This window comes from Lipotes vexillifer, unplaced genomic scaffold (assembly GCF_000442215.2).
Source record: "Lipotes vexillifer unplaced genomic scaffold, Lipotes_vexillifer_v1.1 scaffold278, whole genome shotgun sequence".
NCBI classification, from domain to species: domain Eukaryota; kingdom Metazoa; phylum Chordata; class Mammalia; order Artiodactyla; family Lipotidae; genus Lipotes; species Lipotes vexillifer.
The window spans coordinates 4,096,899-4,111,013 of record NW_006769677.1 but is presented as its reverse complement, the minus strand read 5'-3'; the positions used below and the strand labels follow the sequence as shown (position 1 = coordinate 4,111,013).

The 14,115-nt window shown below is 33.0% G+C and overlaps 1 protein-coding gene across 1 annotated transcript in view; it reads right to left on the bottom strand.

Annotated features, from left to right (window-relative positions):
- Positions 1-14,115, bottom strand: part of SOS1 (SOS Ras/Rac guanine nucleotide exchange factor 1) — a 151,307-nt gene that overhangs the window by 63,210 nt on the left and 73,982 nt on the right. The window contains exons 3-6 of the mRNA XM_007445767.1: positions 8,627-8,758; positions 6,387-6,551; positions 3,349-3,558; positions 716-859 (exon numbers count right to left, since the gene is read on the bottom strand). Coding sequence (XP_007445829.1) covers positions 716-859; positions 3,349-3,558; positions 6,387-6,551; positions 8,627-8,758 — 651 coding nt within the window. The remainder of the gene's footprint in view (positions 1-715; positions 860-3,348; positions 3,559-6,386; positions 6,552-8,626; positions 8,759-14,115) is intronic.

The window sequence follows — 14,115 nt, the reverse complement described above, 5'->3', positions numbered from 1 at the left end:
AAAAAAAAAAAAAAAAAAAAAAAAAAAGATATAGTTGATTTTGGAATGAGAACAAAGAGCTAGAAATTTCAGAATGACTATCAATGCTAACTTATAAGGGCTAACTCAGTATTTTAGCACTTGACATATCAAGGAGAAGGTTACCATTTTTCTACCCCTATGATATCTGAATCATCTAGGTCCTGGACTTAATTTCCCTATTCACTTCATCCCTCCTATTCTAAATAATTATGCACAGTTACCATATATTAAGTAGCTGTATGAAGCTGGTTAGCTAAATATTTCAGGAAAGTTATTTTATTTAACTTTCAAAAAATCCTGAGTCCTATTATTATCTTTCTTTTACAAATATAGATAGGTTTAGAGATGTGAAGTAAATTGCCCACGGACACATACAACTACTAAGTAGCAGATTTTAGACTGGAACACAAGTAGTTTGACCTCAGGTCCAAGTTCTGTGGCCTCTTCATTGATAAGATAGCCAATTAAGTGTCAGCTGTGGGATCTGTTTTTTATAATGATGAGAAACTACTTTTTCTAAGTTTCGTGAGATAATGGAAACAAATGTTGACAATGACCCTTTGAGGAAGAGGCAATATAGTTGAGTGGTCAGCAGTTAATGTATATGTTAGCTGGAAACAAGAATTCAGATTCCAATTTTAATTCAAATGTCGGGCCTTCTAGATGCAGACTTTTTTGGTGTATAATTACTTACCTCTGCTAAGTCTTCAAAGCAACTTCCTACTAATGGATGGGGACTGCCTTCATCTGTCATTTCTACAGTATCTTCTATATGGCCCAGTAACTTTACACTGAGTTCATGTATATCCACTATACGACTAAATATATTTTCTATATCCTGTTGGGATGAAAAACACATTAATTCAGTTAGGTGGTATAATAAAACAAATTTTGAGCCAATAAGTCATTTTATAATCATGAAATTTAACATGGCAGATACAGTGAGAAATTTTAACAACTTACAAATATAAGTAAAAGACAATTCCTTTGGCAATGAAGTATAGTTTGCAAAACACATTTCTCTAGGTCACTGGTTCTCAAACTTTTTGTTCTCAGGACTCCTTCACACTCTTAAAAATTATTGAAAACTCCAAAGGGCTTTTGCTTACTATATTAGAAATTATTTACTATCAACATTTACTATATTAGAAATTAAAACCAAGAAAATTATAAAACATTTAATTCATTTAAAAATAACAATAAAGAGTTCTTTTATGAAAAGTAACTATATTTTTCTAGAACAACAAAATCTTAGTGAGGAGAATGGCACTGTTTTACATTTTTGCAAATCTCTAACACCTAGTTTAACAGAAGATAGCTGGCTTTTCATGTATATTTCTGCATTCAATCTGTTGTGATACGTTTCTTTGGTTAAAGCATATGAAGAAAATCTAGCTTTACAAAGACATGTAGTTGGAAAAGGGAGGAGTCTATTCAAATAACTAAGGATACCCTTTTCTTTTTCTCCATAGTTTCTTCACTGAGATATGTCACGTACCATAAAATCCACCCTTTTAAAGTGTACTTTCACATATTCACAGCCTGTTCAATCGTCACTACCATCAAATTCTAGAACATCTTCATCACCTCCAAAAGAAAGGCTATATCCAGTAGTAGCCCTCTCCATTCTTCCCCGACACACCCATCCCCAGTCTCTGGCAACTACTAATCTACTTTCTATCTCTATGGATTTGCCTGTTCTGGAAATTTCATATATATGGAGTGAATATCTTTTTATGATATGATACAAGTCAATAAATGGTAGCTTCTTATAGGTTAGTTGCAACGTAGAATCTGAAACTATATAAATTTTGTACATTAAAATCCACTGGTCCATTTTGAACTTTGAATGGATGTTTTACCCAACTGTGATTTTGTAGTGGAATTGCTAGGTTGTATGTCTAGCTTATGGTTAATATTATACGAAATTACCAAATTCTTTTCCTAAATATTTATACCAGATTACATTCTCACAAGCAATGTGGGAATTTTACATTCCCAAAAGCAGTTGCTCCACATTCTTTTCAACATTCAGTATTGTCAGTCTTTTTAATTTTAGCTTTTCTAATGAATGTGTAGTAGTGTCTCATTATGGTATTAATTTGCATTTTCCTTATGACTATTAATGTTGAGCATCTTTTGATGTGCTTTTTGGTCATTGGCATACCTTCTTTTATAAAGTGTTCAAATTTTTTGCCCACCTAAACTATCAGGCTGTTTTTCTTATTATTGAGAACTGCAAAAGTTCTTTATATATTCTGAATACAAACCCTTTGTTAGATATATGTAATTCAAATAGGTTCCTACAATCTGTGGCTTACATTTTTATTTTTCTGACAATGCTTTTCAAAGAGCAAAAGTTTTTTTCATTTTAATGAAGTCTAATTCATTAATTTTTAATTTTATGGTTCTTGATTTTTGTGTCCTAAGAAATCTTTGCCTATTCTTTACCACTTTGTTTTTAAACAACTTTATTAAAATATAATTTACATACCATGCAATTCATCCTGAAGTGAACAATTCAATGTTTTTTTACTATATTTACAGATTTGTGCAACTCAAAATCTACTCCTTTATTTTTTAATGTCTGCTCATTGCCATAACAGTGAGTGAATACCAGTCTCAGCCTCTGTTGCGAGCACCACTTCTCCATCAGTCACCTGTGACTATGTAGCTACATTTCTAGAAATTACTAGAATGCAACTCCCTTAGACAATCTCAACTGTTCCCATTTAGCATTTCTCCAGGACCCAATCAGGTTGGTCTAATTACTACTGTAAGATCAGCAGTCCCTTCTCTAATTTTCAGTTATTGGCACCTTCCTTTGTGCTCCCCAAAATACTGTTGTCATACTTCTGTTTATGGTAATTACCACACTGTATTGCAATTTAATTTAAAGTTTACATTTCTGTCTTGACTGGACTAAACTTGACAGAAGAACAGTTTTTTATTCAGTCAAGACAAGTATGACATCAAAAATATAGGCAGCCCTGATGAAGTGTTGGTTCAATGATGCAAATGAGTCAAATTAAACATAGAAATCTTCCACCTAAACAAGAGGTTTTATTCTTTGGAGTGCATGGAAGAGTCTGTGAATTCATTTGTACTTACACAGTCTAGTTTAGATTTTGTCTTTTAATTTCTGATGTTTAATTTATCAAAACTGTTGTAGCAACTTTATTTTTGATCACAGTCATGATGAATTAAATCCCACTACTTTAAAAAAATGGACCAATTAGCAATCATGAACTATACAAATTCAGATTTGAGTGGTCATGTAAAATTAACAACACATGCAATGATATACATTTATTCAATGATACTTACATTAGCTGAAAACAATTTTGAATTGGAGACAAAGGGCTCTCTAAAAACTTTTATAATTAAATTAAGTTCCCTTATGTATTGTCGAATTTCTGCCATAAATGCTTTTACCAAATCATAATAAGTTTGCTCTCCTGAGGTGGAAGGCTCTTCATCAGTTAAAGATAATATATTTATATCTTCTACATCTTGATGAAACATATCCATCAATACCTACAGTCAGAGACAGAAAAAAGTATAATAAAATATGAATCTGTAGTTCAACTTGAAGTGAAGCACCCTAAGCTATTATTCGAATACAGTTCTTAAATGATAATAAGCAGACACACAATTACCTCTTCTCGGATATAATGTCATTTCCCCCTCCACAGCTTCTCTAAGACAAAAATTCTACAACAGGTATCACAAACTGCCTCTTCCAAGTTCTCTGTCAATACAAGTATCTGTCTGTCTGTCTCTCTTGTTAACCGTGCATTACTTCTAATTTGTTTCCAAACCTTGTCTTGGATTTCTCTCTTAGTTTCTTTCCTCTGTTTCATAACCTTGACATCACCACTTCATTCCAGTGCCTCACATAATTCATATTTGAATAATTCCTATGTTTGCTGGTGACTGAACAAAATAAGTCCTGTTTTTTCCCAAGAAGTCTACTATTACTACTCTTGCTAAACCTTATCTTTTCCCTCCTGTGAACTTCGACATCATTATCCCTGTATCACAGTAAAATATTTTATCTTGTATTACTTTCTGCTTGTTTCACAAATATAAGTACCCTTTCATCAAATCTACAGTCTCGTTCTATATTTCTCTTGCATCTCTTCTCTGTGTGAGCATGTACTACATACTCAGAAATATTTTATCAGTTCACTTAAAAGTATCAAATATTTTATATTCATTGAAAAATAACTATTTTAAAATCAAATACTCATTCATTAAGAAATAAAAACATTTGAAATCCTTCAGATGAGGTGATTTTCACATTCTGAAAGAAATATACTAAAATATATTTAAGTGGATTCAGCAATCAGAAAGAATATTCCGAATCAATAATAGTTGGAAAAAAGGGAGTGAGACGCTTCATCAGAAAATATTTTCTTTTCTGAAACCTCATTTTTATAAAATAAAATTACTGAGGCAGTACAGTGCAATGACTTAGACTCAGATCTGAAGTTCACGTCTAGACTTTGAAACTTCTCAGAAAATTCTAGACCAATTTCTTTATCTCTGAACTTCAGTTTCCCTTTTATAAAATGTAGATAAGAGCATCTACCTTAGAGGGATATCATAAGGACCAAATGAGATAAGTCGCATATATGCTTAACTTTCAATAAATGTTTGCTCTTAATCATAGTAAAACTATACAAGTAGTATCTAAAGAAAGTTAGGCAATGAAATTAAACTCTCAAGAGTTTAGTATTGGGTTGGCCAAAAAGTTCCTTCGTTTTTAAGTAAAAATAAAAGATACATTTTCACCAAGAAATTTATTGAACAACGTATTCACCCATTTTGTTCCACTACCTTCTGCCATTTTTCAGGCAACTTCATAATTCCACCTTCCCAAAACTTTTTAGCTTTCTGAGCAGAGAACTGTTCCAGGTGCCTTTTACAGTCATCCAGGGAATTGAAATTTTTTCCATTAAGAGAATTTTGTAAAGACTGAAATAAATGGAAATCCGAAGGTGCAATGTCTGGTGAATACGGCAGATAAATCAGAACTTCCCAGCCAAGCTGGGAACAAGCTGTAACACTTTTTGCCTGGTCATCAAAGAAACATGCGGTCTTGCAGTATTCTGATGGAAGATTATGCATTTTCTGTTGACTAACTCTGGACACTTTTCGTCGAGCGCGGCTTTCAGTTGGTCTAGTTGGGAGCAGTACTTATTGGAATTAATCGTTTGGTATTCCGGAAGAGCTCATAATAGAGGACTCCCTTCCAATCCCACCATATACACAACATCACCTTCTTTGGATGAAGACCGGCCTTTGGTGTGGCCGGTGGTGGTTCATTTCACTTGCCCCACAATCTCTTCTGTTCCACACTGTTGTATAGTATCCACTTTTCATCGCCCGTCACAGTTTGTTTTAAAAATGGAATGTTTTAATTACGTTTCAGCAGAGAATTGCAGGCGGAAATATGGTCAAGAAGGATTTTTTTCACTTAACTTACGTGGAACCCAAACGTCAAAGCAATTAACATAACCAAGCTGGTACAAATGATTTTCAATGCTTGATTTGGATATCGAGTATGTTCGCTATCTCCCACGTGGTATAACGTTGACTGTTCTCATTTAATGTCTCCATATGATCGCTATCAACTTCAAGTGGTCCACCTGACCGCGGAGCATCATCCAGAGAGACGTCTCTAGCTCGAAATATCCCAAACCACTTTTGACATGTTCAATCAGTTACAGAACCTTCTCCATACACTGCACAAACCTTTTTTTGTGTTTCAGTTGCATTTTTACCTTTCTTGAAATAATACAGCATAATAAGCTGAAAATGTTGCTTTTTTTCTTACATCTTCAATATTAAAATGGCTACACAAAAATTCACCAATTTTGATAAGCTTTTTTAAAATGCACACTGAAATGACAGCTGTCACAATACAATCTAACAAAACTGTTTCGAATGAAGTTAAAGACAACTAAGCACTACTAGAGCCATCTTACGAATGAACCTTTTGGCCAACCCAGTATTTTTACATTTTTGAATATTCTTTTCAAGTAAATCCATAATCTTCTAAGTCTTCCAATCCAAATAAAAATTTAAGAAATTCACTAAGAAGAGATTATTACTGTTATTAACCCTACATGCAGCAACACATAAAAGAAAAGCTACATGACATACTTAAACACGTTTAAATACTATAATATATAATACTTTATTTACATAAAGTGATATCTGGAGTTCTTGCCATTAGATTACTAAAAAAGTATGCCCTAACAAACAATATACAATTTTATTCTGTCTGAGGAGTATGTTAGCACCCGGTAAGTCATGAATAAAAATTTAAGAGCAAAACATATAGATCAGTATCCTACCTTATCAGCACACATTGCCACTTTAATATCTTGTTTTGTAATTTCATAATGCCGTATATTTCGCACATAATTCCCCACCAGCTTTAAAATGTCTGCAGAAATGTATTCTAATACTGCTACTATGTAAACAGAAACCTGGTGGTCAATTTTATAACCTAGGACCTCCTGAAAAATTAAAAGAAAAGCATGTTTAAAATTATTTACTATAAATTTTGACACACTGATTTTTTTAAAGTGTATACAGTTTAGCTTAACTTTTACTGAGGCGTGTGATTATAAAGAGCATTTAATTTTAGGTAGTTCATCTATGAATAATATACATATTGCTATTGGAAAATGTAAACTAAGAAAAGGTAAGGCAAAATTACCTATGATCATGTAAATTACTTAAGAAGTACAGATAAGTAAATAGATAATCCCTAAACTAGGAAGGAGAGTCCAAGTTTGGGGGAGGGGGAAAATGCTCATTGTTACCTAATTCAGAATACCTGGAATTAACAATGACAAATGCGGGTTTTTTCCTTTATGCAGAACAAGAGTTAATATATTATTGGTATCTGGGAATATCTACCATCCTTATACCTCTATCTTTCTTTCCAAAGGAACCTGGGCTTCCTAAAAACCCTAGTGGTACATTCATTCCTGGTATCTGGGCTGTTTCTGTGGAAAAAAATTCATGCTATGTCTTGCTGAACAACAGTGGTTATTAAGGGCACATTAAATAGTCCTATTATTAGACTTCAAAGAGAGTATGGGCTTTTGTGGGGCTGACCAATTCCTATAGGAAAATAAATTCTATTTTCTAAACAATCCAATTAAGAAAAAAAACTTCAAAATAATAAGTTTACTTATATATTTTATAACAACTTTAAATGGAGTATAATCTATAAAAATATTGAATCACTATGTTGTTCACCTAAAACTAATATAACATTGTAGATCAACTATACTTAAAAAAAAAAAAAGTTTACTTATAAGTTGGGAACAGGTTGCATTTACCTTTAAGAATATGTAAAAACTATTAACTGTTTATAGTGATATGGATATATTAATAAATTGAAATGATACCCACAATTAGACCCTAAAATGCAACATTTAGAATCATTAATACAGCATGCACATACCTCAATTTGTTAATTCTCTTAGAATATAATTCAAAGTATGGCTATAAAAATCATGAAAAGAGAATTATAAAGAAGTGCAATGACTAACAGCTTAGTAATTTTCTATAACTTGAACTTACTTCCTCAGACCAGTTAGTAAGATATAGGTAGGTATTTCTATTCAAACAACAAAGGACAAAAGGTAACCTTTTGATAGTCTTAATCACCCAAGTGTTCAGCCTTAAATCTTGTACAAGATCAAACAGACGTGGATTTCCTAATGCTATTCACTTAGAGTCCTGTGAACTAAAAGTTGCTTAATCACTTTCTGCCTCAGTTATCTCATCTACAAAGTGGGGATGATAATAATTAACTCTGTTCAATAATAAAACCTACAGATAATGTATGCAAGCATCAGCATTTTACTTGTATTATAGTACACATAAAATTATTGATATCAGAGAAGTATTATTAAGGTTTTAATTGTTATTATACCTATATTTTTGATGTGAGTTAATCAATAGTTTGTTCATTGTATTGAATAAAAAAGAAATCACATTATTAGAGTTCCCAGCAGTTATTTTTTCTGTTAGTTCTGGAGGGACTCAACTGTTGTTGAGTCAACAGACTCTGGTGTTGAGTCAACAGAGACTCAACTGACTGACTGACTAATATAAATGACAAATAGGACTAAATAGTATAGGTGATCTTTATGGAATTTTTGTTCAGCGATTACACATAGCCCTATGGAAGTCTCACAGAGGTCCCTACACATCTAACTATGTGAAGGATTTATAGGGACACTTAGGTCTAGCCAACAAAAAAAGGAGTTTTACAAGTTCTCTTTGAGGTTCTATTAACATCTGAGATGAACAAAATCCACAATTATAACTTTCCTTAGTGCTTTCAATTTGCTTGATTATTACTGTTGGTATGAAATTACTTTACGTCATGTTGCCCAACTTATAGTCTCCTATTATATCATCCCTCCCCATGACATAATTTCCTGGAAAAATTAAAACGAGAGAACGTCACTCTTCAGTTGACTCTATTATCCATAAAACATACTCTTTGTGTTTGAAAATCATGGGTTTTATTTTGCTTTTAAAAGGCAAGAAGGCAGTATTTCAGCTTTACCTTTAACAAAGGATGAATTTTTTCTACTGGGAGAGATAAAGGGTTTCTTCGCTTCCTCTTTTCAATAGCCGACTGGGCATCAGCTATTGCCCACTTATCAATTGGATGAGGGAAACTTTTTTGAACACGTTCCTTAGAAAATAGGAAAACAACAACTAAGCAACAAATATATTAAATAGTGCTCTTCACTTACAATTTACTTTTAAAATCAAAGAATACCAAAAGCAGGCTTTCACATGTAGTATAATTTATACTACAAACATACCTAAGCTAAGAGAAAACTATAACTGCCAATGTACTAGTTTCTTAATTACACAATTAAGAGACTAAATGTTCCTTCTATTAACTAGGGGAAAAATCACATTCTGAATTTCAACTTCACTGTGGTAAAGCTAATGACAAGAATGAGCAGACGCTATTTAAAACATTACTTATATAAAATTTCAAGGAACAAGACCTAAGCTCAAAAAGAATATATCTAAATCCAGTTCTCATTTGTCCTTTATTTCAACACCAATTACAAACTAAAATAGCATTTTCTACTTGAAACTTCTAAGAATTTTTTCCTTTATCCATCATGCAAAGGTACTTGACTTCAAAACTATTTATAAATCATGGAAATCAAGGGTTTACATTAGTAACAGCAACTTTAATACACTGTAGCTTATCATTAGAGTTTGAATCTTTCAAAGGTTATTAATTTTTATCAAGATATTTCATTTTAATCCAGCAGTTATCCGGTTAGAATTTCCATTGAAAGTGAAAGAACTCATGTTAATGTAAAAGCTGAATTTCCCGTCTTTAATAAACTAATATAATTCACTTCAAACAAAAGGTACTTTCATGCTCTGAAGTTTTTAAAATCCACTTTCAGGATACCATAATTAAAACCAGTAGAGGTCGCTATTATACAATTTTAACATGTATTTTAAATTGCTCCATATTTAGTAATATATAAAAACTGTTTAACATCACTCCTGATGGTAAGTGTAAATTAAAAGTTTTGTCAATTGCTATTAAGATGGAAAATGAAAAAGAGATTGCTATGTGATATTCTGTGGAGGGAAAGGAAACATTGATTCCAGGACATGTTAATAACAAATTTATAAACTGAAAATAGTTTAACCCATTCAAATTTAAGAAATTTTCTCTTCATCTGTGTTCAAGGATAAGTCAGCTTCTAAATATAAGAAGTGATCATTTTAGGGCTTCCCTGGTGGCGCAGTGGTTGGGAGTCTGTCTGCCGATGCAGGGGACACGGGTTCGTGCCCCGGTCCAGGAGGATCCCACATGCCGCGGAGTGGCTGGGCCCGTGGGCCATGGCCGCTGGGCCTGCGCGTCCGAAGCCTGTGCTCCGCAATGGGAGAGGCTACAGCAGTGAAAGGCCCGCGTACCGCAAAAAAAAAAAAAGAAGTGATCATTTTAAATGTAATGACAGAAATTATTGTAGTTAAAAATGGAGTTTACAGACATTTTCAAATGTCTAGTTGGAAAGCTATTTGCTAGGATTCTATACCCTCATATAATAAAGGCAATACAAAGGTCCAAAATACTGGGGGAGTTCGGCAGGTGAAAAAGGACTAATAAAGGAAGGAGGAAAAGGGTGGAAAAGAAGGTCCAAAATAAGAATTCTTTTCCTTTTTTCCAAGTCAATACTATAGACTTGATAATCCAAAAATGACAAGAGATTTAGGACTAACTTTACCATGATTCCCAATTAAAAATTTCATACTGATGGGTTTAACCCATGGTTAACTGAATAAATAGGTATAACCATGATTACAGACCTTATAATAGTACAGCCCTATGGCTGGCTGACATTTTTTTGGTGGGGGGGGGACCTCAATGCATAGTAAGAAATAGTAAGTTCTTAATACATTTTACATTACATCCTTATACATCACATACATAGTACACTGGAACAAAGTTTCATAAAACAAAACCTTCTTTTACTATAGGCAATGTACTGATTTTTCCTATTCATTTATAAAAATGTTAGTTGGGCATAAGGGGTGATGACCTAGAATCTAAAAAGCACTGCTGTATAGTGGTGATAGAAAGCAGCAGAATAGAACAGAAGCTGAACTCAATCTAATAATTCTAAATACATTTAACATACATCTTTGAAGAAAAATCATCAGTAGAATTACAAGGCAAACTGTAGGCAGGGGTTGAGGTAGAAGAGAAAGAAAACAGAACAGCAATCCTTGCCCATCTCAATTTTATCAACCTAACTCCGAGTTTATCTATTGTTTTGAGAAAGAAGGGGAAGGAAAGTCAGGAATGCTGAAAGAGAAGGCAAGAAAGGGAAAATAATAATGATGAAGAAAACATTTTAAACTTACTTATTAGTGTATTACTGGACTGTATATTTATGAGGTAATACCAAAGGTCATGGGAAAGACTAATAGGGTCAAAAAAGATGCCTTGAATGTGGAAAGACCAGACTGAAAGAAATACTTTGTATCTTGTAGTGGCAAATTTAATTACAAGTTTAGAGCAAAATAAAATTTATTTTTACGATTATCTTATATAATTTAAGGTAAAGAAGCCCAAGGAGAAATGATCAATGAAAGATTCATGAATTAAATAAAGTCTTACTCTTTCAAGATACTTTCAACATGCCACTTTCAAGATTAATAGTTTTGTTTTAAATTGAGAAATTCCACCTTGATTGATATTTAGTGGCTTTGGGAAAAATAACAGAGAGCTAGGTTTGCAACTCAGCTCTGTCTCTTATTAGCAGAACCTTGTCTTTTCCTTTACATAATAAAGGTGTCTAAATAGATAATCTTGATGATCAATTCCAATAGAAACATTCTAGGATCTATAAAAATTCCTACACATGCACTTCAGTGTAAATACTCAGACCTGGAGGTACTTTTGAAATGCTATTAATAGTAATAAAGGCTTAGAATGTGTAGAAGAATTTTATTTTTCTGTCTAGAAAGGTAGAAAATATTGTGAAATCACTTGGGAAATCAAAATGTGAATGGCAAACTTATTAGAAATTATAAAGATTCTTTAGGATGTGAAGGAAAGGAAAGAAAGTTAAAGAAAAAATGAATGGGAAAGGAAAAGCAAACTTTTAAAATTTAAGGATTCAGCTCACGGGGAAAAAAGTCTAAGATAAAAGGAAAGAAAAATAAAAGGTATCCAAATTGGAATAAAAGAACTAAAACTGTCACTGTTTGCAGATGACATCACGCTCTACATAGAAAATCCTAAAGACACTAATAGAAAACAACTAGAGCTCACCAATGAATTCAGGAAAGTTGCAGGATGCAAAATTAACATGCAGAAATCTGTTGCACTTCTATACACTAACAATGAAAGATCAGAAAGAGAAATTAAGGAAACAATTCCATTTACCATCACATCAAAAAGAATAAAATACCTAGGAATAAACCTACCTAAAGAGGCAAAAGACCTGTACTTCAAAAATTATAAGACACTGATGAAAGAAATCAAAGAAGACACAAACAGATGGAAAGATATACTGTGTTCTTGGACTGGATGAATCAATGTTGTCAAAATGACCATACTACCCAAGGCAATCTACAGGACTCAATGCAATCCCTATCAAATTACCAATGGCATTTTTCAAAGCACTATAACAAGATTTTTTTAAAATTTGTATGGAAACACAAAAGACCCTGAATAGCCAAAGCAATCTTAAGAAAAACAAATCTGGAGGAATCAGGCTCCCTGACTTCAGACTATACTACAAAGCTACAGTCATCCCAACAGTATGGTACACGCACAAAAACAGAAATATAGATCAATGGAACAAGACAGCTCAGAAATAAGCCCACTTACCTATAGTCAATTAATCTATGACAAAGGAGGCAGAAATATACAACGGAGAAACAACAGTCTCTTCAATAAGTGGTGCTGGGAAAACTGGACAGCTACATGTAAAAGAATAAAACTAGAACGTTTTCTAATACCATACACAAAAATAAACTCAAAATGGATTAAAGACCTAAATTTAAGACCGGATACTATAAAACTCCTAGAGGAAAACATAGACAAGACACTCTCTGACATAAATCGCAGCAATATCTCTTTGGACCCCCCTCCTAGAGTAATGGAAATAAAAACAAAAATAAACAAATGGGACCTAATAAAACTTAAAAAGCTTTTGTACAGCAAAGGAAACCATAAACAAAATGAAAAGACAACATACAGAATGGGAGAGAAAACATTTGCAAATGATGAGACTCACAAGGGATTAATTTACAAAATATACAAACAGCTCATACAGCTCAATATCAAAAAAACAAACAACCCAATCAAAAAACGGGCAGAAGACCTAAATAGACATTATTCCAAAGAAGACATACAGATGGGCAAAAGGCACATGAAAAGACACTCAACATCGCTAATTATTAGAGAAATGCAAATCAAAACTACAACGAGGTACCACCTCACACCGGTTAGAATGGCCATCATCAAAAAGTCTACAAATAATAAATGCTGAAGAAGGTATGGAAAAAAGGAACCCTCCTACACTGTTGGTGGGAATGTAAACTGGTGCAGCCACTATGGAGAACAGTATGGAAGTTCCTCAAAAAACTAAAAATAGAGCTACCATATAATCCTGCAATCTCTCTCCTGGGCATATATCCAGAGAAAACCTTAATTCAAAAAGATACATGCACCCCAATGTTCACTGCAGCACTATTTACAAGAGCCAAGACATGGAATCAACCTAATTGTCCATCAACAAATGAATGGATAAAGAAGATGTGGTATATATATATACAATGGAATATTACTCAGTCATAAAAAGAATGAAATTATTCCATTTGCAGCAACATGGATGGACCTAGAGATTATCCTACTAAGTGAGAAAGACAATTACAATTATATGATATCGCTTATATGTGGGATCTAAAAGAAAGAAAAAAAGACATAAATGAACTTATTTCCAAAACAGAAAGAGACTTACAGACACAGAAAACAAACTTATGGTTACCAAAGGGGAAAGGGGGTGGGAGTGGGGATAAATTAATAGGCCAGGATAAACATACAAACTACTGTGTATAAAACAGATAACCAAGATGCAAGAGGGAAGAGATATGGGGATATATGTATACATATAGCTGATTCACTTTGCTATAAAGCAGAAACTAACACACCATTGTAAAGCAATTATACTCTAATAAAGATGTTAAAAAAAATAGATAACCAACAAGAATCTACTGTATAGCACAGGGAACTATACTCAGTATTAGGCAATAACCTATAAGGGAAAAGAAAGCCTGAGTTAAATGAGAGGAAAAATCTATCAGTGTCCTAAGAAATTAAAGTTGGTTAAATACAGGACACACAGGCGAGAAAGGAAAAAAAGATATTACAAATGGAAATCAGTCTAGTCAACCAGAGAGAAATAAAGAACAAGTACAATTATGAAAGAACAAGACTTAAGAAATTTAAAAGAATATACTTACGGGGGACTTCCCTGGAGGCACAGTGATTAGGAG